Source organism: Protopterus annectens, chromosome 10.part0, assembly GCF_019279795.1.
Source record: "Protopterus annectens isolate FY-2018-M chromosome 10.part0, PAN1.0, whole genome shotgun sequence".
Lineage (NCBI taxonomy): Eukaryota > Metazoa > Chordata > Ceratodontiformes > Protopteridae > Protopterus > Protopterus annectens.
In genome coordinates, this window is record NC_056744.1 from 1025851596 (window position 1) to 1025877464 (window position 25869).

The 25869-nt window shown below is 42.2% G+C and overlaps 1 protein-coding gene across 3 annotated transcripts in view; it reads right to left on the reverse strand.

The window, feature by feature from the left end:
* Window positions 1-25869, reverse strand: part of ACADM (acyl-CoA dehydrogenase medium chain) — a 633245-nt gene that overhangs the window by 347415 nt on the left and 259961 nt on the right. For all 3 annotated transcript variants that reach the window (XM_044085786.1, XM_044085785.1, XM_044085787.1), the window contains one exon: window positions 7477-7607. In XM_044085786.1, coding sequence (XP_043941721.1) covers window positions 7477-7607 — 131 coding nt within the window. The remainder of the gene's footprint in view (window positions 1-7476; window positions 7608-25869) is intronic.

Here is a 25869-nt window from a genome sequence, read left to right on the forward strand (position 1 = left end):
CCTATTAACCTGAGAAATTCCACTGCTGAAGCCCTGGACTGTATGGAAAAACTCAAGAACAGCTCTAGATCTAGATCTACCTTTTCCAGTGGAAGAAAAATTCTTTGAACTGAGGTATCTAGGAGACTCCCTCATGAAAACAATGCTATGAGGAGTCATCAAGACAGATTTCTGGATGATCTCCTGAAACCCCAGTCTGTGAAGGAGCTCTCTCCCCCAAGCAAGAAACTCCAGATACTTTAAAAAAGATGCCTTGCAATCTCCAGCAGGCTATCACTAGAGTTAGACACTTTGTGAACACCCTTGGAGCAGTGGATAATCCAAGGGGTAATGCAGAGAACTTGAAAAGTGTGATCCAGAAACAGAAAGCTTTAAGAAACATCTGAAAGCTAGTGCTATAGAAATGTGATTAGCATCATTTAAATCTAGGGTCATTAAAAAGCAAAGCGGACTAAGAGGTAATGAGTAGTGAAGGAATAACATTTTGAATTTAACACTTTCACAGACTGGTTTAGAAAAGAAAGATGGTCTCCATGAAGCTTCTTGCTTTAGTCCCAGAAACATTTCCCTTTCTGAGAAGCAGGGACAGATTCCTTGAGTTAGTAACTGCTGAATGACAAGAGAAAAAAATAAGTTTGATCTGATGGTTAAGGAGAATTCACCTGAAGAGGAGGGAGAGATTCCCAGTGCCATCCGTTTTGCCAGGGTGGGAAAGGGGGACAGGGTGTACATTCTGTTGACAAGTCATTCAGACTTGTTAGACTGTCCTAGTTTTGTGGGGGGGGGGTGCTCCTCCTTTCTTTCTGGAACCCCCCACCATTGTTTTTTTAAGTCGGCTTTTACAAAATTGGAGAAGGAAGGCAGAAAAATATGAAAAACACTCCAGCTTCTTCTTTCATCACACTTTAAGGACCTCTACAAGCAACATCCATATCTAAGGGAGAATTCAAAATGTCAGCTTTAACATCCTCAAAAAGGTTTTGCATATGCAACCAGGCAAACTGTCTCATAACAGTTCCAGTACCAGCAGCTTTGGTGGGGACATCAGGTGAATCATAAGAACACTTTTTTCAAAAACTGTTTAGTCACTTGAGACACAGAAGCAAAAGGATTACACAAAGACTTTCTCCTCAAATGTGAGAAAAGAAGATTTCTCAATCTCAAAAGAAGCAAGCATAAACTTAAACATGTGGGCTTGGCAGTTAAGAACTCTAAAGATAACTATTAGAGATGAATATACTTTTCCCAAATCTTTCAATGGCTTTCCCCTGTCAGATAGGGAGGGATTAGCATTTCCCAGATATTTAACAGCAGCAGGGTTTACCAAATAAATCAATGTTGGGTCTCATCTGGGGTTAGAAAATACAAAATGTATAAAGACTGAGGAACCTTATACAATCTATCTACTTTTTTAGAGGCAGTAGGCTGGCTTTCAGGCATGTCACAAGCTGTAATGTAAATAACCTGCATTGCTGAAAAACAGGAGGAACACGAGTAGGTTCTGGAAATTCCAGCTGTAATAAGCCATAACATTTCTTAATGACAGTGGAACATCATTATTTTTCCATGGAAACAACAGGTGCATTCTGAATATGACTTCAAAAAAGGAAAATCCTTATCAAAAGACACAAACTCCTTACATTCAGAATCACAAACCTGAGGAGAGAAAAATGAAATATTTATACTTACCATAATGCTAGACCTGTGTTATGTTCTTCCATCCTCCTCAACTGATGAGTTATTGGATCCAAATGGATCTGATGCCAGCAGCTTTTAGACATTTGGATCAAAGGTGCAGGCTCCTTTTCCCACCCATAATTCTCTTTCATCAACCTTGTACCTCAGGTCGAGTTTGCCTGCCTAACACAGGAAGCTTCTCTGACTAAAAGGACAAATTAAAGTATGTACACAAACAAAGGAAGGTAATGCAGTCACTGACTATAAATAAGACAACTCTGGGAAAGTTGAGTGTGGCCAACCAACAGCCCAATAGCAGTGATTATAAGGCAGTGGGGCAGAGGTAGGGAAAGTTCAGGAGGACAGAATAAGACAACACAGACCTAGCGTTATGGCATTTACATAACTTTTGTATCCGATGTTCTCTCTTCCATCCTTCCTCAATTGATGTGACAGTCTCCAGCTATCAAATGAAGCTCAAGACCTGGACTGCAAATCCAGTCTGTGATAGGATATGAATATATGCACATTGTGCCAAGTATCTACAGTACAAATATCACCAGTAGGAACTTGGAAAATAAAGTTATGGGAGTAGCCACCTCTCTTGTAGAATAAGCTTTAGCAATGTAAGGCAATGACAATCCTTTCACTGTGTAAACAAAGGTAATACAATCAGACAGCCACCTGCAAAAAGTCACTTTAGAAACACCAAGTCCAACTTGACAGGAGAGGAGATGAAGAGTTGTTCTTTTCCTAAAGGCTTTAGAGTAGTGTAGCTAGAATCTTAGCTAACAATGGACAACCAGGAAATGCAAGGGATACTCCCCTTTGTTAGAATAATTAGGAAAGAAAATTGACAAGTTAGTGGTCTGGTTCAAAGTAAAATCTGAGGACACCTTGGGAAGAAAAGTAGGGTTGGTTCAAAGAGATACCCTATCTTTGTGGAATATCAAGTAAGGTGATTTGCAGAAAAGGGCTTGGAGGTCTGAAATCCTATGGGTAGAAGTGACTGCCACCAAACAAAGCATTTTTCAAGTAGGAACTTCAGTTCTGCTGTAGCAGCAGGTTCAAAGCAGGTTTTGGTTAAGGCCTGGACTGCAAAGGTAAAATTCCAAGGTGGAATACGGTCCCTTATAGGAGAGGAGTAGAAGAAAGTTACCCTACAAAAAAGGGCTTTTGATAGTTTCGACAAAGCAATAAAAGTAAGATCCTTTCCTACATGAAAATTAGAGATGGTAGTCATTTGAACCATGATGGTAGAATAACTAGCCTCTCTTGAAACAGAACAGCTGAAGTCTAAATTAGATGTGAGTGGGTCCAAAAGGGGATCCATGCCCCCAAAGGAAGCCCATATAGAAAATCTCTTCCATTTATTTCTGTAAACCTTTGTGGTAGACAACGTCTGACAAGATGTCAAGATATGAAGAACAGGAAGAAATCCTGGACCTTCTGGCTATCACTATAACTGGAGAAACCATCCAGTTAGTTTCAGGGCTTCAATGTTTTGGTGAGGCTTGCCAGATGAATAACAGAGGAGGTGTGGAAGAGTTTCAAGCACCCAAGGAGTATGTATCAAGGGAGGCCACGGAAAAGGGAACTATAACTGGCAAGGCCAAAATGGGGCAATGTGGATCACTTTTGCCTTGCACCACATGGCTTTCTGAAGAAACCTGATTATGGGGGGAGCATATAGGAGACCCTAGAGCTTAGTGTGGACTACAGTGTCTCCAGTGACCCTCCCTCCTCAGGAATCAGGCAAAGTAGCTGCTGCATTTGGTGTTTGATGGGGTTGCAGGTAAATCTCATCATGGCTGGCCCCAGAGGCCAAAGATCTAAGCAGCCACGGCTTGATTCAGAGATCACTCATGAGGCAGAAGAATAGACCTGTTCAACTTCTCTGCTAAAATACTGGCTTTCCCTGGGATGTGCCTTAAAACCAGAAAGCACTGGGAAGACATTGCCAACAGCCAGGCCCTCATGGCTTCTTGACATAATGGGTATGAATAAGTTCCCTTTTATTTGCTGATGTAACAGACCACCAATATGTTGCCTGTGTGAAATGAATTCACACCCCCAAGAAGGGAGTCCTGAAAAGCCTGCAACACAAGGAAGACAGCCCTTATTTCCAAGACATTTCTGTTGAGACTCACCTCTGAAGAAATCCATGTGCCTTGGACTGTATTTCTCTAAAAATGTCCCCCTCCCATCCAAGAAGGGAAGCATTTATTGTCACTGTGGCGGAGACAGAATAAAGGGGCGACCTATAGACACAAGAGGCATCCACCAGTGAACATGTTGCCTGTATACCCTTTGTAAAACTGATGGGGAAATACATGGCTTAGAACAACATTCGTTAAACTGCAGAAGTCCACTGTAACACTTACACGTAGAATCTGGCATGAGAAACAACTGCCTGGACCCTGGGAGATGGAGAATACATCTGGCTGGAGGTTTCTGATGGGAAAGAACTGTTGACACTTGTAGCTTATGCATAACGATGCTTGACTCCAGGAATGCGGCTATTTATAAGGTCATATCCAGACAACATCCTATGAATTCTATCCTCTGAACAGGCGAAAGTTTGACCTTTTCCATGCTGACTGTAATCCCCAGCTGGTTGCACAGTTGTAGCAAGGTGTTCCTGTCCTGAAATAATAGATTCCTGGTGGCAACATTATGAGCCAGTCATCTAAATATAGGAACGCACACAGTCTTGAGCTGCGACCACTGTCATGTTTTTGGTGAACACTCTGGGAGCTGTGGGGAGAACAAAGGGCAGTGTCCTGAAGTGAATGTGATAGACTCCCAGCTGAAAGCAGAGAAACCTTCTTTGCTGCTTGGCTATTTATATGTAACAGTAGTTGTCCTGAAGGTCCACTGAGCACATACAGTTCTCCCTCCTCAGAAGACACAAGATGGATTGAACTGAGACCATCCGGAACTTCGTCTGTTTCACAAAGTGGTTCAGGTGGCAAATATCCAAGATAGGCTTGAGGTCTCAGTTTTTCTTTGGAACCAAAAATAATCTTGAATAGATCCCAGATACTTGTTGGTCTGGAGGGACCTCCTGGATGATTCCCTTGTCTAATAGCTTTATTTTTTCTTTGGCTGCTGCCTTCTTCTGCAGGAGTGGAACATCAGAAGTCTCAAAGTCTAGGGGTAGGAAACAAAAGTGGATGTTGTAGTCTCTGGTTACTATTTGCTGCACCCATGTATCTTGGGTGATAGCTGTCCAGGTTACAGGGTGTAGAGACAAGTGCTTACCCCTTGACTGCCTACAGAATGCAGCAGTCAGAAAACCCTTTAGGAACACTGGAAGGATTTGCTGGTGAAGTGAACACAAAGCCCTTGGCTCCATGAACCACCTCTGCCTCTGGAGTCTCTGTCGCCAGAAGTGTTGTGTGCAAAACCCTGTGATTTTCACAGCCAAAGCCTCTTACCATTTTTTTGTTCCTGGAAAAGGTCCTTTGGAGGGTGGTGAAGCAAATACCAATAGCAGACAGGGTCTTAACCTCTTGCTCACTTCTAGACAGGATTTATTTCATCTTGGGACCAACGATGGTGGACCCATCATATGAGGCATTAATGAAGGATGTCTTGAAATACTCTGCAAAGTCAAACAGATGCATCCAAGCATGGCGGCGAATAGAAAAGCTGGTGTCTGTTGCTCTAGAAATGGCATCTACCACACTAGACAAAAGGCAGATGCACACATTGAAAAATAACTGTAGGGTAGCCAACTGTGTTTACCATTTCAGAGGACTCTAATTAAGGATTCTGAGAAGGACTTGGAGAGTTCCTTGGTCAGGTCTCTCTGAAACCATGTGAAGTCAGCAAAGTAATTTAGCGCCCACAATGCAAATGTTGCTGAAGCATAAACCCAGTTTCGAAACCTGTCTAATGTCCTGGACTCCCTGTTAGAGGGATGGACAGTAGAGCTCTCCTCTGGCAGCTCTTTGTGGCCACTGCTACCATAACAGAATCTACCGGGGAAGCCTTGCTACAATGTGACCTGTCTTTAGCAGGAACCAAGATTTTGCCTGGCTTTTGGGGAGATTGTCTCTACCACTTCTGGTTCTTTCCTAGGCTGATGTGAGACCAGATCCACAAGTTTGCTGACAGGCGGGACCACACCGGAAGTGGATGGGCCAGCTCCTAAGGCCTCAAGAAATACTGATTCCTCCTGGGAGGGTCATTGGAGGACCACTCTCCCCTGGTTGTCTCAACAACTCTTATATGTCTATAAAGGAAACATCTTCAAGAGGAATCTAGGGGGAACCTCCCCTTTCTTTAAACTTAGTATCCCCAGCAAGGCACTCCTTAGGGTAGTCAAAATGCCTCCTTTTGCAAGAATACTTCTTGTGTACTTCTGTGGCAGGAAGCTTCAGGGAAGACTCAGAAATAGGCAAGAAAAGTCCATAATGGGGACTGGCTTGAGGCCTATGGAAACTGGCTGTTTAGTGGAAACAGGGGAGGAGCCCCATATTCCAGGAGAGGTTGGGATGGATCTGAGCGTGGGAAGGATACCTCCTCTCCAGATCTGGAGAGAATTGTTGTTTCAAATGCCTCAAAAGCTGAAGCTGAAATTAGTTCTGAAGTTACCCTTATGAATCCAAAGATCCAGACAAGGGGAAGTTCCAAGACCTAACCTGGCTTGGCTCTGAGGCAAACACCAGAGCCGAGCTATCAAGTGCCAAAGTGTCATGAGAAAAGGGAAGGCTCTGAAAGCCTTGGAATCAATCCTAAGCCTCCCAGCCCTTCCCTGACCTCTCAGCTCCAGAACTCTACAAGATCTGGTACTGTCAGAGTTGAATGAATAAGAGATACTGTCAGAAAAAAGGAGAAACCACTCGTCAGTCTCAAAAGAAAGAACAAGGAATAACTCTATGCTTTAGCCAGACAGGGATGCCTATCCCTTAGGAGGTTTTGCATTTCAAAACTAGGTCTGCTTCTTTAGATACTCCATGGTGGCTGCGGGGACTACACCAGAGGGAGCCAAGGAAAAAGATTAATGGTTTAAGAAACCAGAAAAGGCCACATCAGAGCCAACCATCTGTGACTAAGACAATTCTTTGTAGCCTGCTGAAGGGACAAATGCTGCTTGGAAATTGTTTTTCTTTATGTGGCTGGAAGGAAGAACAACTGAGGATCTGCAGGTTGTTCAATGTTAAACCGAAAATGATGCCTAAATCCCAAGGAAACCTGGCAGCAGTAGTCGGTGAAATAAGTAATTAGTAAAACATTGATTTTTCTATTCAAAATCAAAGTGAAAAGCACTTAAATTACTTTGGGGGGCTGGGGTAAGGGTTTAAACACAGGTTTGAGAAAGGAAAAAAAAATTAAATTAGTTTTAACCACTTTTTCCATCAAATGGAAAGTTCACACTTCACAGTAAAAAGTTACCACCAACTCTAGCAACATTCTATAAAAACAGTATTTCCTAGCTTAAACATTACATTTTACAGAAAAATTCTATCCTAAAATAAGTGAGTATTTTTTCCCCAGAAGAGAACGTCTTCCCAGTAATGGAGAAGCTTCAGTAGACTATAGATGTTAAAAAGCCCTCAAGAGGAGCTCTTCGACAGCAGGGAAGCTCTGAAGAGTCAGATGGCTAAACTGTTGTGTTTTATTCCTCAGCTCTTCTCAATCTGGTAAAGCTTTTGGTATGTGGAAGGTGCCCTTAATCTTTGGCAGTTTGCCAGCTGCTATACCCTTAGCAGAATATAACCCATATCCAAGGCAACTACAGTAGTCATCAAATAATACCAAATGTAATTCTACATCTGCTGTAAAACATACCAGTTAGCTTTTCCGCCATTTGTTATCCACATTTTTTGCCCATTAAGGATATATTCATCACCTTTCTTCTCAGCTCTAGTCCTTATCGAGGCTACATCAGAACCAGCACTAGGCTCTGTTACACAATATGCCTAAAAAACAAAACAAAAAAAATTGTCAATACATTCAAATCAAAAACTGAATGCCCCTCCCCAAGACACATCCATGAAGGATACAAATTCAAAACATTTATTAGTAATGCTGGTCACAGCTGCAAAATGCAGTGCAGCTTTAAGATTTATTACCTGTTACTGGATAAGTGGGCTGTCCCGGAGAAAGTACAGTTGTGTACACTTACCATAAATGTAGATGTTAGAGTGTATTCACTGTTGCAGTTATTACATTTGGGTTATCTGCTTGCAGGTAGCCCTCAGTCGGCCTGATTAACAAAGTCTGGTCCTGCGTCAGTTGCTGTCCCTTCTTCCATGATGTCAGGTCGTCAGGGGTATAAAGCATGGAGCCAACGCCATTACATCAGTTTTTCTTGCCCCAGATGTCAGGTGCTCCCTAATGGGGAGCAATTAAAAATAAAAGTACAATGATATACCTCCAACAAAAAAGCAAATACACCAAAAAGGCTTTTAAGGATAATAAAGGAAAGTAGAGGTATAGCCAAAATAAGTTAGGGGGCTGGAGGGAGGGTAACCAGGACTGTAACAGTAAATACACTCGAACATCTACATTTATGGTAAGTGTACACAACTGTACTATGTTCTTCGTGTTTCACTGTTGCAGTCATTATATTTGGGTAGATTCTCAAAGCTATGTTTGGGAGGAGGAATTTAGATAGCATTAGGACCAGCTATAAGGCCCTGCAAGACTGCAGTGTCAAAGCCAGCTCTGGATTTAGAGAAAATTGGCAAATGATAATGCTTGGTGAAAGTATGTACAGAACTCCAGGTAGCAGCTTCTAGGATGTCCCTGGTAGGGATGCCTCTGAGAAAGGCTGTAGAGGTAGATGCAGCCCTGGTATAGTGAGGTCTAATCCCCTGGGGCATAGGTTTTCCATGGTGCTTATAGCAGAAATGAATGCAATGGCCTATCCATTTAGAAATGATTTGCTTTGAAACAGCCTTCCCCTCTGCCCCTGCAGCAAATGCTACCAGCAGTTGTTCAGATTTCCTTTGAGGTTTAGTCCTGTCCAAGTAGAATCTGAGTTGTCTGTGCACATCTAAGGAATGCAGTATCCGTTCCCCTTTGTTCTGTGGATTGGGAAAGAAGGTTGGCAAATGAATGGACTGATTAAGAGCCACACTGGATACCACCTTGGGCATGAAGGATGGACTGGTTCTGAGGGACACCCTGTCAGCATGAAAGATGATGAAAGGCTCCACTGCTATAAGGGCCTGTAATTCAGATACCCTTCTAGTTGAAGTGATTGCTAAAAGGAAAGCTGTTTTCCACGAAAGAAATCTGCAGTAGTAGCTGGCTTGAAAGGAGGTAGAGTGAGTTTCTCCAAAACAAAGTTAAGGTCCCAGGCTGGGGTTGGAGCTCTCCTGGGTGGTCTCAAATTTTTGGCCCCCTCTGAGGAACTGCTTGAGCAGTGGATGAGAGAAGAAGGGGGGGGTTGTCTGTTATAATGAGCTGAAATGGCTAAGGCGTGGATGGAGGAAATGGAGGAAAAAGACAGGCCCTTGTGAGATCTCGGTTAAGTATTGTAAAATCTGAGGTAAATCGGGCGCTGCAGTGCTTATTCCTTGATATTGGTTCCAGGCACAGAATCTTTTCCATTTTTCAGCATAGGATTTTCTAGTGCTAGGCCTCCTTGCCTCTAAAATTATATCCATCACAGGTTTATTGAGGGATGGTAAAGGAGAGATTATGTAATTAGCCAGGCTGCAAGGTTCAGTGTTAGAAGCTGAGAGTGCAGAATCTGGTTCTCCTGCTGAGACAACAGGGAAGGAGTCTGAGGCAGCTGCCATGGGGATAACCGTGACACACTGCACAAGAGGGGGTACCAGTGTTGGCGTGGCTAGTCTGGAGCAATCAAAATCATCCTTGGTTTTTCCTGTTTGATTTTTAGTAGTACTTTGGAGAACAGAGGCAGAGGGGGGAAGGCATAGACTGATAGGTTTTTCCAGCTGAAGGACAGCGCATCCACTTTCCAGTCTTGTTTGTGGAGAGTTATTGTGCAAAATTTGTCCAATTGGTAATTCTGGGGAGAGGCAAACAGGTCTATATCTGGGCTCCCCCATTGGTTGTCAACATGATGAAAATGCTTGGTTCCAGTTTCCACTCGTGTGGGTCCATGAAGTTTCTGCTTAGTCCGTCTGCCAGTGTACTTCATTTTCCTGGCAAGAACTGAGCTTATATTTATTTATTTTTATTTATTTTACATTTGTTAACCGGGCTAGTCCAGCTGGATACATGTCCATTTTCAGTGGAGGCCCGAGGAGAAAAGCTCCGCTACAGTACTAAATAAACATATTAAAGATAAAACTAAAATATTTTCAAAATATACAGAAATAAACTAAAGTAAAATGAAACATAAAAATTACCAAGGTATGATAGAATAAACATACAAATTGAAACTACTGCAATTATGTATGGCATATAACTACATTTCTAGCATGGACAGAGATTAAGTTAACGTTACATACACAGTTGCAATATAAGGAAGGTTGATGAATAAGTTCTTTTTGTGAATGGAAAAAGAGCATCCAAGCTAGGAGAGGAGGTCTAATTTGCTAAAGTGAGGAAGTAAGAAGAAATGGGTATAGAGGGAAAAGATAGTATGGGAATAAAGGAAAGGAAAAGAAAAAAAGGGTTAGTCAGGGTTATGGCAAGAGCATAGCCAGTGGTTGGAAAGGAAGAGTTTTAGGTTAGTTTTGAATAGTGGGAGAGATGTAAGGGAAGTAAGGTCATTTGGTAGTAGGTTCCATATTTTACCCACTGAGTTGGAAAATAAGGTGTCACCTGCTAAGTTATTAGATAAAGAAGTATGAATCAATATTTTGTTGGATGAGGCTCCTCAGATTGTTATAAGGCTTTATGAGGGTGGAGAGCATAGGAGTGTTATCAGGGTGGTAAAGGGCTTTGTGGGCAATAGTAAGTTGGTTAAATGTTATTAGTTGAGGTAGCTCTAGCCACCCTAGTTTTTTTAGGTTTAGACAGTGGTGAGTCCTATATGGAGAGTTTTGGGCAAATCTGGCAATATTGTTATAGGCTGTAGATAGTTTGTTGAGATTATATTTGGAGAGATTAGTATAAATGGGGGAGGCATATAATAGGGTAGATATTAAGTGGGTTCTAGCTATAGTAGTTCTGGCTTCAGGAGTTGGTTTGATTCTGTAGAGAGAACCTAGTTTTCTGTTAGTAGATTTAATTGTAGCGTTTATGTGGTTATCAAATTTTAGTTGATTGTCAATTGTAATACCTAAGAGTTTGGTGGTAGGTTCTGGATTGATATACCATTATTGGATGTAAGTATGAAGTTAAGGGAGGGAGACAAATGAGTGGGTGTAAAAAGCAGGAGTTTGGTTTTCTTAGGGTTGAGGAGGAGACAATGGTTAGAGAACCAATGCTCAATAGTTGTGAAGGTCTTTTGTGTAAGAGAGTGAAGTTCAGATTGTGTTGAGGCAGAGCAAATAATGGTGGTGTCATCTGCATATTGAATGCAAGTTGATAGAGGGGTGGCTAGATGGAGGTCGTTAATAAAAATGGAAAACAGTAGAGGACCTAGAATAGACCCCTGTGGAACCCCTATAGAGGTGGGGAGGAGGTCAGAGAGATGGTTATGCCAGAGAACAGCCTGTTTTCGGTTATCAAGGTAGGATGTGAACCAGTTAATGGCAGGATTGTCAAGAGAGAGAGATTTTAAATGATGCAGGAGGGACAGGTCTACAAAGAATGCTGAAGAAAGAATATTTTTATTGCCGTTGATGTTGATAGAGTCAATGAAGGATAGTAAGGCTGTGGAAGTACTATGGAATGGCCGAAAGCCATATTGACAGTTAGCTAGGAGGTTATGGTGTAATAAGTGGTTTAGTAGCTGCTTGTGGATACATTTCTCCATTATTTTTGCAAGAGGGGATAGTAATGCTATGGGGCGGAAGTTGGAATATTCCAAAGAGTCACCACCTTTAAAGAGAGGGATAATATGTGAGATTTTCCAGATAGATGGAACTACACCTTCTTCTAAGGTCCTATTAATAAGTATGGAGATGGGGTAGGCAATGGCTTTTGCACCTAGTTGGAGGTATTCAGCTGGTAGGTTGTCAGCTGAGGGTGGAAGGTTTTAGTTTTGAAGCAAGGATGAGATATAAGAGGTGGGTATAGGTTTGAGGTGGAATGGGGTGGAGTGGGGCTGGGGTAGGAGTTTGGAGATATCAGGGCATTGTTGGTTTGCTAGTTTAAGTATAGCTGAGGTGAAGAAAGTGTTAAAGGCATTGGCAGTTTGTAATGGGCAGTGAGGGGTAGAGCCTAGTGGATTTGGTGTGGCCATTTTGCCAGGGGAGATTAGCATATTAATAGCAGTCCAAAATTTTTGAGGTTGATGAAGGGATGATTGTTGTAGTGTAAAAGTTCTTTTGTCTTGTAGGATAGCTTTTTTTTGTGATGTTTCTTTTTTGTCTAAAAGCTAGCTGATCAGTTGTGTTTTTAGTGGTTCGCCATTTAGCCCAGGTTTTATTTCTGCTAAGCATAAGTTTCCTAGTATTGTTTGAGAGCCATTGGGCTGACTTAGATTTGATTCTTTGATGTTCAAGTATAGTTAGAAAAGTATTATGGAAGTAACTAACAGCATCATCTATAGGGAGAGACTTAAGAGGTGACCAGTTAACTTTCATAAGTTCATTTTGAAAGAGATTGGGGTCAAACAATTTTTTGCAACAAGATGTTCTGACTAAGCTAGGGATGGTAAGATTAGTTTTATGCCTGATAATGTATGTTAGTGAGTGGTCACTAAGGTCATCGGGGAGAGTTCCTGTTGTATACATTTGATGTGGTCTATTTGTTAGTATCCAGTCAAGTAAGCTTTCCTTATTATTAAGTTTGTTTATTCTTGTAAGGGAGTTAATGGTTTGAGAGAAGCCATATAGGTTTAAGAAGGTGGAAGGATTGGTTTGTTTGCATAAATTCCAGTCAATGTTAAAGTCTCCTAAGATAATTGTTTCCTGAAGGAGATTTAGGGAAAGCCAGTTTAATAGGTCTTCTAATATAGTGTTTTTTTTCCCTGGGGGAAGATATGTGCAGACAATATTAATTGTTTTGTGAGGGTTTAGCTGCAGTTTCGAAATAATTATATCAGCATTATTTTCTGATGGTAGGTTATATGTTGTTTTACTAATGAGCATTTCGCTTCTATAGAGAATTGCAACCCCGGCACCTTTTTTCTTTAAGCGGTCCTGTCTGAGGATGTTATATTGAAGGTTTAAGCCATGTTTCTATTAGGCAGAGGATGTCAAACTGTTGAACATCTAGAAGAGCATGAATTTGTGGTACTTTATTACAGATGCTACATATATTTAGATGGGCAATTGAGAGTGATTTGGGGGGTTTAGTGGATGATGTTGGTTTTATTTGGAATTGATTGCATTTAGTGGATGTTGGGGATGAGTTTGGGCCGGGATTGGGGTGGATGTCACCTTCTAATAGTGAGTGGGTTGATAAAGTATTATAATATTGAGGGGTTTTGCAGTAGTAGTCAAAATATTTTCGGGTGATATGATTTGGGTATTTAATGTGAGAGAGTCGGTGATATTTGGCTTGAAGGTAGGAGGTATTGTAGATGGCATTGAGATAACTTACGGACTTATAGGTGCACTTGGTAGCTCAAGGCTGTGTTCCACAATGCCATGGCTAGTCTGCAGAGGGAGTAAGAATGTGTACCCCCCTACTTGTCTATGTATCACATAACAGTGGTGTTGTCCGTCTTTACCATTAGTTGTCCTGGAAGATTGTGGTCCTTGAAGGCTGTCAGAGCATTCTGTATAACTAACATTTCTTTTTGATTGGTATGCAGGTGCATTTGATTTGAGTTCCATTTGCCCTGAATGCACTTCCCTGCCAGGTGAGACCCCCAAGCATAGTCTGATGAATCTGTTAGGGTTTGGGCAGCAGGGGGTGGTGTGAAAGGTAGTCCCTTGTTTTGGTGGCAGGCCTCTGTCCACCAAAGGAACTCTAGGTGTAGGCAAGGTATGATAGGAATCATTGCTTCTAGATCCAGAGAATGCTGACACCATAGGCTTTTTAGATACCACTGTAGTTTCCTCATATGCAGTCTTGCATACGGAATTAGAAGAATGCAGGAGGCCATGAACCCCAAGGCTTGCAGTATTTGTCTTGCAGACAGCAGGGTTTTTGTGGCCACTTGTTTGAAGTAGGTTGTCAAATGAATTTGTTTCACTGGCGTGAGGTAGGCCATCTGGGAAGTTGTACTCAAGCTTGCTCCCAGGAATATAATTTGTTGACAGGGTACCAGGTGTGATTTCTTTTCGTTTATGTTGTACCCCAGACAAGTTAGAACCCTTTGTACAAAGGCCAGATGATTCAAAAGTATGTCCTGGCTTTCTGCCTGAATTAGGCAATCGTCCAGGTATGTGTATATTTGAATATTTCTTTTCCTACAAAAATGCAATAACTGGAGCTAGGCACTTTGAATACCCTGGGCGCAGTAGATAAGCCAAAGGGCAGTGTAGAGAACCGATAGTGCGTGTAACCTGGTTTGAAGCGTAGATATCTTCTGCAAAATTCCCTGAATGGGATGTGTAGGTATGCTTCTTTTAAATCTAGTGTTGCCAACCAGGCATCTTTGCCTAGCATAGGAAGTAATTGGTGAAGAGTCAGCATCTTGAATTTTGGAATCTCCAAAAAGGTTTTTAGAGTAGACAGGTCCAGGATAGGATGCCATGAACTGTCTTTTCTGGGTACCAGGAAAAGTCTTGAGTAGAAACCTTGCCCTTTTCTCTTCTAGTACCAGTTGAACAGCTCCCATGCCTAAGAGACAGTACTTGTTTTTGGGCCTCTGCCCACTGATTTGGGGGTAGGTCTGGCCACCCGCTTGGTATTGGCAACATTTGGAAGTGAAATCTGTATCCCTGTGACATTATATTTAAAACCCATTTTGTCCTGGATAATGAGTTCCCAGTTCTTTGCATGAAGAGCAATCTTTCCCCCCAAAGGGGCAGTCAGTTGTTAAGTGCTTGGAAATTTTAAAAGAAAGTCATTGAGACAGTTTACCATAGGACAGAGTCTTATTACTCCCAGATTTGGTACTGGAGGCCCCCCACTGCTTAGTCCTGTGTGTCCTCTGGGACTGAAACCTGGGGTTTTTGCTGTGTCTGGGTTTGGCTTGAGAAGACCTGGAAGGGGCTGGAAAGGACCAATTCTTAGAGGGCCTGTGCCTACTAAATCTAGGAGGATGAACCTGTAAGAAATCTTTAACAGTTTGCATAGATTTAGCTTCATGTTCATGTTCCATTTTTTTAAGAACTTCCTCAGCCTTGTTGCCAAACAGGAGGTCCTGATTTAAGGGACCATCCAACAATTTAGCTTTAACATGATCAGGCAAAGATTGTTCCTTAAGCCAAGCATGCCTTCTGAGCACAGACCCAGTAACAGCGGCCCTGCAAGAGGCCTCTAATGAATCAAAACCACATTGCAAAGTATGTTTTCCAACTTGTTCAGCAGAATGCATTAAATCCTGTAATTCTTTATTTTCCACACAGTCAGGAATCAACATAATTTTCTGTTTAAGCAATCCAATAACATGTTGCTGATACTTTAACATATGAAACTGGCAGTTTAAAGCCCTAATGGCCAAGGTTGCAGAAGTGTAAACCTTCTTATCCCATCTATCCAGTGCCCTGGAGTCTCTATCAGAAGGGGTAGGATTTTTAGCAGTAGAAGCCTTAATGCCCTTGGGCCCCTGTGAAATAGTCTCTGGATCCGCATAGAATAGGATTTTGAAAAATGAACTTGTGTGACTCAGGGACCCCGTAGTATCTGTCTGGTTTTCTGGGAGCAGGAGGCAAGGAATCAGGGGCCAAACTAGACTCTGAAAAAGCATCATCAACAATGTCTAGTACAGGAGGAATAGCTAAAGGCCTATGCTGAGGTAGGAGTAAGAAATCCCTAAGCCTCTTTTTTGAATCAGAAAAATCCTTGCTTTCCCAGTGGAAATGCTCCCTTAGAGTATGTAAAGTTTCTCCGAAAGAAAAATCCTCTTGAGGGGAAGCAGAGGGAATGGAGTCCTCTACACCAGAATCCTCATAAGTAGATAAGGGCAAGTCCAAATCATCAAAATAATCAGAAAAAACAGAATCCTGGTCAGAAGATTCATAAACCACTTCCACTCCTAGGCCTCTTAGAAAGGGAGGGGGGTGGCTAACCCCTGATTAGAGTTATTAGATCTTCAGCCATTCTTATTTGTTTTTTAGGCATAGAGGCCTGAGCATGTGGCCTGGGCGTAATTTTTTTAGGCATGGTTCGAAATTTAGGCCCAAGAAAAGAAGGAGACATCGGTTTAATGTGCAAGTCCGTAGGCCTGAATACACCCTCAGAAGCCGGTGCCTGCACATCGGCTCCAGACCCATCCAAGGTAGAGACATCCGCGGGTTCCATAGTTGAAGCATCTCGTGGCATACCGGACTCTGAATGGGTCACAGTAGAGGTCTGCGAATCAGAAGTAGCGGGTATCAGGGCCTGCGAAAGTACCTCACTGAGTACTGGCGAACTGGTGACTGACTTAGGAGAAGCGCCGTTGGCAGTTTTGGACCTAGGCGGCCTGTCTCTGTCTTTATCTTTGCATTTTTTTCAGAATCCCGGTAGTTGGATGGCTAACCACTGACATTTCTGAATAATTAAACCGAGAACCGAAATATTTAGAGGCGAAAATGTAACAACGACGGATAGTGCGCTGATTAAATAAAGCACAAAACTGACACCAATGTACGTCGTGGTCAGGACCTAGGCAAGGAATACAATACGAATGAAAATCTTTATGGGGTATTTGCTTTCCACAAGTAATGCAATTATTAACTTTTACTGACATCGGTAAGGAGCAAGTAAAAGTTTCCCCAACTTTAGTTGAAGACTTCGGTTCTGAAACTTGAAAATGAAAATTTCAGGAGTCGGCCGACCGGCACTTGCGAACTGCTTCTGCTTCGGGCACCGCACGGCAAGAAAGACTGATGTAATGATGTCGACTGCATGCTTTATAACCCTGACTACCTAACGTCACAGGAGAAGGGACAGCAACCGACGCAGAACCCAAGACTTTGTTAATCAGGCCGACTGAGGGCTACCTGCAAGCAGATAACCCAAATGTAATGACTGCAACAGTGAAACATGAAGAACATCAACCCACCCCTTTAAGCCTTACCTGCGACAAATAGCACAAAGAATTGGTACAGACAGTGCCACATGAATCGTTAGATACAGACAGTGGTGGAACATGAATCATTAACACAGGAAGGGGTACACTGTACTACTCTATTATTATAATAATAATCCTCATCATACAGTTACAACAATCATAAGTATTTAACAGGTTTCCAAAATGAAATAGGAATCTACAATTTAAGACCTAGAAAATAAGCTCTCGACCTATAAATGTTTATCAAACAGAAAAAAATAGATTACCATGTTTTCAAACTAAAATAGTCAATCTAAGATCCAAATAAAAGTTCTACACTACAATGCATAAATGTAACTAATTTAGAATATCCACTTAACTATAAAAAACAAAACTGTAGTGTCAATTTCCACACTACAGTATAAAGGTGGCAATACCAAGCTGAGCAAGGGTTGGATTAAAAACTGTACACGACAACTGTTGAAAGGATGATACCATACCTACTTACATTAAGCTTCTTAACTGTCCTTGCACAAATTCTGTAGCAAAAACAATTCCAAGCAATTCACCAGTGTAAGCTTTTTACAAAAAACAAACCATATCATGGTCTTCACACTACAGGATCTGTAGAAAAATTCATATACAATTTACCTGCCAGTGGCACTTCTATTTCATCTTCTGAAATTTCTGCTTACATAGCTTTAACAGAATTGTAAAAAACATCTCCTTGGCACTCTTATCAAATAATAAAATCATTTCAAGTGACTTCACACGATTTAAAGTTAAATCACAATGCTTCAAACACATACCTCATAATATAGCCTTAAAAGGCAATGCTATATTTAAATATTTAGGCATCAACATTTCATATTTAATAAAGCAGAGTTGTACAATTTCACTTACCATAAAACTAAATGTTCAAATAGATCCCTGCTCCTGTAGCCCAAGGAATGGACCAACCAGACAGCTTCCATGCACCCAAGCTACTTTTATGAGCAAGGGGGAAAAGTATAAAGGCAGTAGCTAGGGTGCAAAAAAACGTAGGACCTTTCTTGTCCCACAAGAAGGGGTCTACAACCCTGCTCAATAGGGTCAATACCAATAACAACCTTTCACCCAGGCAAACAGATGACAGGGGAGGAGGCTGCTACTTAATCCATGGAAGCACTTAAAATTTCAGTTTTAACATCCTCTTTATAAATTTGAGACTGTAACCAAACAAATCATCTCAAGACAGAGCCAGTGGCAGCAGCTCTGGAAACTTCCACAGTATCATAAGCACATTTCAACAATGTTTCATTACATGGATAACAGCACATACTACAGAACACAAACTGAAGTTTTAGTACACAAGAAGGGAGCTCAGCAATTAAACTTTCTTAAATCATCAAAGAAGCCATTTAAAGCACATACCTGTCAATTAACAATTTTGAAAGCCAAGGTGGAAAAATAAACTTTTTTTCAAGTGTATTCAATGGGTCTATATTACCAGATCAAAACATTAATCGAATAACTAAAGATTGATCTGGTAATATCGAAATCCAAAAAACGCGAATGGCCGATTTCACGCAGGGAAAGAATTCCCTTGGCCACATGAAAAAAATAAACTTTTAACCCAAATCATATATCGACTCCGAGATCATTCTACAGTGGAGAAAAGGGCATAATTGGCATAAAGGCCAAGGGAATTCTTTCCCTGCTTGAAATCTTCTCTTCGTGGGTTTTGGATTTCGTTATTACCAGATCGATCTTTAGTTATTCGACTAACAAAAGTTTCGATCAAGTAATATAGACCCTATTCAATACCTTTCCCAGTTTGTCAAAAGGGTTAAGGCTAGCTGCTGACAGAAGTTTGGCAGAAGTCTTTGATAAGAAAATTACTGCCCAATCTATCTTGAGGTAAGGAAAAAAAATGTTGCATGAAGTGCTCCAGTCCAATCGGACTTTTATAGAGCAGATGATGTCAGGAAAAGTACATTCTGTGAAAAACGCATTCTCTAATGCTGCAACACAGGAGGTACAGTAGCAGGTTGAAGAAAAACTCTGACTGTAGTAAATCATAATATCTTTATAGAGATTCAGACATGCCTTTTTGGTTCCCATTGAAAAAAAAATCTCTCTTTTTGGCAACAGTATTAAAAAAAAGACCATTCTTCAAGGGAAGAATTGGAGGAAAAGCTCCGTTCAGAGTCAGAAGCCCCACCTTGTGGTGAGACAGTAAGAAAAGCACAGCCACAGTTTAAATTCTGTTCCTAACAGTGGGAGTCAGGATCCGACAGGAAAGAATTCTTTATATCTTCTTATGAGGACCAATACCATTTAAATACTGAATTTCTCACAAAAAAAACTTTTGTTAAATTCAGCCAGATATCTGCTTCAGGAGAATTATATCTAGACTTTTGTTTCCTCTTCCTAGGAGACTTCTTAGGAGAAGAGCAGTTCAACAGATGGTCCCTACGATGGGGAAGAGGCTCCTCAGTGTGGTACAGCAAAGGAGCATCGCCAGGTACATTCCTCGAAGCCTGCAAAGGGGTCTCTCCCTGCAAAGGGGTCTCTCCCTTACCCAGAAAAGACAGCTGTACAGCTACAGAGGATGTCCATGACTCCTAGTCCATGATAGCATCCCAAGGAGCAATGCCGGAGGGTCCAGCTAAAAAGATGAGGAATCTAAGGAACAAAAGTTGGCTACAGCAGTCATTCATCAGCAGCTCAGGCAAAGAGGAAGCTGGCTTGAAGACGAAAGCCTCACAAACAGCTTTTTTTATTGTGGCTCAGGGAGGGTCTGATAGACTTAGTGGGACTCTGGAATATGTCCTAGCCATAAAAGGGAGTTTCACGGGTGGATAGAAGAGCCTACAAGAGTATGTGATACCTTTTGACAAAAAGTTTTTTTAAGATAAAATCTTTTAGTAAGACAAAACACACTTGTCCTAGCCTGGGAGCAACAAAGTAATGCATAAACAGTACACTTTCTCAGAAAAAGGTGTCAAACTTTAGGGACTAAAGAGAGGCTTACAGCTGAGAAAAACGACTAATAAGTGGCTAGTGCAGCCAAGAAGAGTTATGCGTAACACTGACAAAAAATACATTTCTATGGTAAAATTTTCAAAAAGCCAATCATCCAGGAAAAAAATTCTAGCCACAAACAAACATTCCCAAGTTAAAAGTCTAGTTTTTTTTCCAAAAAAAAAAAAATACAATTTTACACAGGAGTTCCCTCCAGCCAAGAAGCTAGACATTAAAATCTTCCTCTGAGGGAAAAAACTTTGTGTGACAAGCAGTCCAAAGGTCTGAAATGCTTTAAAATAAAAATTTTAGATAGAGTAAAAAGTACAGTTGTGTACATGTACCATAAATGTAGATGTCAGAGTGTATTCCCTGTTGCGGTCATCACACTTGGGTTATCTGAGTGCAGGAAGCCCTCAGTCGGCCCGAATACCAGAGACTTAGTATTCTGAGTCGGATGCTGTCACTCCAGGGCTAACGTCAGGGGTATAAAAACAAGCAGCCTATGCCATTACATCAGTTTTTCTTGCCCCAAATGTCAGGAGCCCCCCCAAAAGCCTTTGGCTGAAGGCTTCAGACCAGTTGTTTTACATTAAGAAGGTTTGTGGTCTGCACTGTTGTGGCAGGACAGGTAGCTTACATCCTTCTAAGTTGGGAGTTGCTGACTGAAGGCTCAGTGTCTATTATTCTAAGAGTGTATTAGTTCTGGTTTAAGCACTTTGGGCCAGTTATTTTACATTAAGAAGGTGTGGTCGGCACTCTTGTGGGAGGAGAGAGTAGATTTTGCCCTTCTGAGCTGGGAGTTTTTGGTTAAAGGCTGACCGCTTATTTGAACAGTTTCTTTCTGAAATTGGTATGCCTCGTTTGCTGTAGTACAGACTAAATTCAGACCTACTGAATCTAGCTTTGTTTGTATAACTTGAGAACTAATCCTGACCATCCTTTTTGGAGAAGGTTCCCCTGCACCCTAGTGGCAGGAGTGTGCAGTTAGAAATTGTCTGATCTAAGACTGCTGTTATTGGTTAATTTGTTTAAATGAGTTTGCTCATTTGCTATGGTTATAAAAAAAAAAAAAAAAAAAAAATACACTTTATGCATTGCCGCTTAGCTAGGGTTAAAGTACTCCTGGTGCCATAAAGTCTGCTCTTCAAATTTTCCCTTAGAACTAGCCATTTTTTTTAGTTTTAGCACTCAAATCTGTTTCTTTGAGCTCAGCACTTGTTCAAAACTTACTGTAAGCACTAAATAAGCTACAAATTACTACAGCACTCAACTTTCCTCACTTGTCTAGAGGAAAACAGTTTTTAGTACTTGATAAATAAGCACCTATCCAGGCATGTCTAAGGGTCAGCTCCGGGTGTTTTCTCCAGTCTACCTGATGAATCAGGGCATTTTGGGGCAATGCAACAATTGCCTCATGTACACAAACAACCCTCTCCTCCTACCACCCAACACTACAACCTGTGAGAGATGCACTTATATAGCCAAACTGGAAGAAAACCTCTCTTCAACCAAGACTAGACTAAACAATCAAGTGGAGAAGGTAAACACTTGCACCACACCACACTCATCACATAGTCCCTCAAAACCTACACCACCAAAACACACACATAGCAATACAAAACACACACCTACATTCGTGAAGGCTCTCAATAAAAATCTGCTCAAGCAAGAGACCTCCAAAGCAGAAATGCATGCAACCTCCATCCCCCCAACACAATACAAATAACGCATAGCCCACAAACTCGGTGTGCCACTCAATCACAGCCCATAAGGCATAACAACATACCCAACACTCTAGTCATAGGTGACTCTATAGTCAGGCACACTGATGTTCCACTCACCAAGCTAAACAAGGAGAAAGTTACTGTCAGCTGCCTGTCGGGTGCCAGGATCCGCCACATAACCCACGCACTCAGGTCACTCCACAACAAGTACAAATATGACTCTGTCATTGTCCATGTTGGTGTGAATGACCTGAGATGTACCTCTCTGGACTATATGAAGAGAGACATGAAGGAGCTCTCCGATCTTGTAGCCCAGGCAGGCATGACCCTAGCCCCGAGTAGCATCCTGCCATCACCCAGAATGATACCACAGTACAAGGACAAAATGATTGACTTCAAGAATTGGCTAAGCTTTTGGTGTCATTCTAAGGGGATCCAGTATCTGTCTGGCTGGAATGACATGATCGACAGACCATGATGCTTTGCCAGAGATGGCCTGCACCTGTCGCCCTTGGGATTCCGGATATTGGCTAAGGCTTTTGCCACTCCTATAGTGCCTTTTTTTTTGGCAAGGTTCAAATGACAAATTCACCACCGTAACAGGTACAAGCAAGCAAAATCTGAGGGTAATGCTACTCAATGCTAGAAGTCTAAACCTCAAAATGCATTCTCTCGAGGCACTCCTTAAAATGGTTCAAGGCTCCAGAGAGTACCCCTGCATTACCAGGCTATAATTCATACCACACCTTTAGGACACCTAACCTGGACTGAAACACTAAAGGAGGAGGCGTGTCCATATTCATTAAGGATATCCACACCTCCAGGCTAGTTGCTCAGCATAATGGATCTGAGATTATCCAAGTGCAACTAGCTCTGGGCAAGACCACAATCCAAATTGTAACTTGCTACAGATCCCCCACCATGGCCCAGGATTTCCACTCCTCATTTCTTGATACACTGGAAAGTATTAGGGTACAACCCAACACCCTAATAATGGGCGATTTCAACTACCCCACCATAAAGTGGGAGAACTACTCATGTACCAACTCTTTTGCTCAATATTTTCTGGAATTCATAAATTCCAAGGCCTTGGATCAACTTATCCACACCCCCACCAGGGGCAGCAATATCCTAGACCTGGTTATTACCAACATGGGCAACCGGTGTTCCACACCAGAGGTCAATTCCTCATTGGTCAGATCCGACCACAAGCTAATCAGCCTAGACATCCACATCCCGCCCCCACCCCCCATTAGGGAAACCACCATAAAAAAATTCTCCAAAGCCAACTTCACGCTTCTTAAGACAGAAGTGGCAAACTTCACAACACCCACTCAGACGGACAATAGAGGTACGACTGCTGAATCCTACACAAATGAACTTTACAAGCACTTACACGAGTGGATGGATCATGCTATCCCTAACAGAACCAAGATGCTATCCTCCAAAAAAAGGAAGCCAATCTGGTGGTCCCCTGCCATAAACAAACTCTACAACAGAAGAAAGAAACTGTTTAAAAAAAAAGTAAAATCCCATGACTGGAAGAACTCCCTGGTCAGCCTCAGTAAGAAGCAGAGATCCCTCATAAAATCCTCCAAAGCTAATTATGAAATCAAAATTGCCACGGATTCTAAAGACAGCCACAAAGCATTCTATAGCTATGTCAAGAATCTCAATGGCAACATTCAGATCTGCTCTGAGTTACAGCGCAATGGCACTAAATATACAGAACCAACTGATATTGACAATATCCTGGCAGATAGGTTCAGTGCTAACTTTACCCCACCCCCTAAAGGGCCCATCTCTATACCAGAAGAATGCAATGTTCCTGTAATCACGGCTGCACAGGTAAAAAACACACTCTCCAAAGCCAAGAACACAGCATCCATGGGACCCGACAACAACCCAGGCTGCGTTCTACATGAACTACAGAATGAACTGGCACCCCATCTAAGCACCATGTTCAATCACAGCCTCACCTCAGGCTTTGTGCCCACTGAATGGCACACACAGACAGTTATCCTACTCCACAAAGGGGGAGCCATCATGGTCCCCGGGAACTACCGCCCCATTAGCCTAACGAGCCTGGTCTGCAAGGCCATGGAACGTATCATCATGGAACTTACAAACAAAGACATTGGTAATCTCCAAACTCTGGACTCCACCCAGTTCGGGTTTGTAAAAGGCAGATCTCGCCAAGACTTTTGACACCATCCCGACTCGGGAAAAACTCACTAAACTAGGTATAAATCCCTATGTCACAAGATGGGTTGCCAACTGGCTCACTGACAGAAACCACATTGTGAAAGTAAAAGACTCCAAATTCAATTTCAGACCAGTGATAAGTGGAGTACCACAGTGTTCAGTCCTGAGTCCTCTCCTGTTTGGTATCTACTTTTCTGAAGTACAGGCTAACACAGAAGGTCTTTGGCTAATGAAGTTCGCAGATGACTGCAAACTAGGAGCCATAACTAAAACTCCTAATGATGTGGACATCCTACAAAAGGGCCTCACTGAGACAGATGCCTGGTGTCAAAGCCATGGCCTCAAGCTCAATGCCAAAAAGTGCATTGTCATCCCCTTTGGTAAAAACTCTGTACCCATGAGCTACCACATAGGTGGTAGTCTACTTAACACCGAAAGTGTGATAAGAGACCTTGGGACACAGATGGACAGTAGTCTATCCTTTGATAATCACATCGCCACAGTAGTCAGGAAATCCTTTTACGTGGCACACCTCATCACAAAAGTTTTCTCATCCAGGAAAAAAAGAGGTAATTGTTCCCCTCTACTCGTCACTCATTAGACCATTATAGAGTACAACGCCCCTTTTGGTATGTACCTCACAAGACATCTACAACTGGAAAGGCCGCAAAAATACCTCACAAAGAGGATTACTGGGCTCAAACAGATGCCTTACGCAGACCGTCTCAATAAACTACAGCTTTACTCCGTCGCATATCGCCTACTCAGAGGCGATCTCTGACTAACATACAAAGCTATGTCAAACCCAGAGCTGTTGGACATGCTCCACTTAAAGAAATTCCAATCCCTCAGAGCTACATGCTATAGGGACCTAAACCTTGTTACCGCAATAAACAGAACATGCTGGTGGGAAAGATTCCTGTCCCAGAGACCTCCCATACTCTGGAACAAACTACCTATCTATATCAAATAAAGCTCCTCATTAGCACTCCAAGAAAAATCTTAATGATTGGATGGGAAATAGGAAATTCACCCCGGGGTTCACCTCTGTGGCTCTGCTCGACAGGGGCACAGGAAAATAAATTTTCTTGGGTGGCGAAAGTCAGGGTACCTTTTTGGCAAGGCTATAGGTCCTAGGGCCGACAGCCTAGTACCTACCTATGAATCTATGAAATAGGGAGCAAATTATGGTGGGGGGAAAACACCACCAGTAAAAAGTAAATACCAATACCCCAGAAAGGGGTGAGTAAAAGCCATAGAAAGGAGAGAGAGAGAGAAACCAGGGGACTGGAGGGAGGGAAACCAGGACTGTAACAGTGAATACATTCAATCATCTACATTTATGGTAAGTTTACACAACTGTACTATGTTCTTTGTGTTTCACTGCTGAAGTCATCACACTTTGGTATATTCCCAAAGCTGAAGAAGGGTGGAGGCAGTCAAGAAGAGTTAGGGCTGGCTAGTATGCCCTGCAGGACTGCTGATGCAAAACCTGGCCTGGATTTGGAAAAGATAGGCAGGTGTTAATGCTTGGTGAAGGTGTGTACAGAACTCCAGGTAGCAGCTTCCAGGATGTTCCTGGTAGGGACTCCCCTGAGAAATGCTGTAGAGGTAGATGTTGCCCTAGTGGAATGTGTTATGACCCCCTGAGGGGTTGGTTTCCCATGGTGCTTGTAGCAGAAATGGATGCAGTGTGCTATCCATTTGGAAATTGTTTGTTTTGAAATGGTCTTGCCCTCTGCCCCTGTTGCAAAGCTGACTAGTAACTTTTCAGATTTTCTGCAGGGCTTAGTCCTATCAAGGTAGAATCTGAGCTGTCTGTGCACGTCCGAGGAGTGCAGGATCCTTTCCCCTTTATTTTGAGGATTAGGGAAGAAGGCTGGCAAATGGATGGATTGGTTGACAGCCACACTGCACACCACTTTAGGCATAAAGGAAGGGTTAGTCCTGAGGGAAACCCTGTCAGCATGGAAAATAATGAAGGGTTCCACATCCATAAGTGCTTGTAGTTCACACACTCTTCTAGCTGAGGTGATGGCCAGAAGCAAGGCTGTTTTCCAAGAGAGGAATTTTAACTCTGCTGACGCTGCAGGTTCAAAGGGGGGAAGTGTGAGCTTTTCC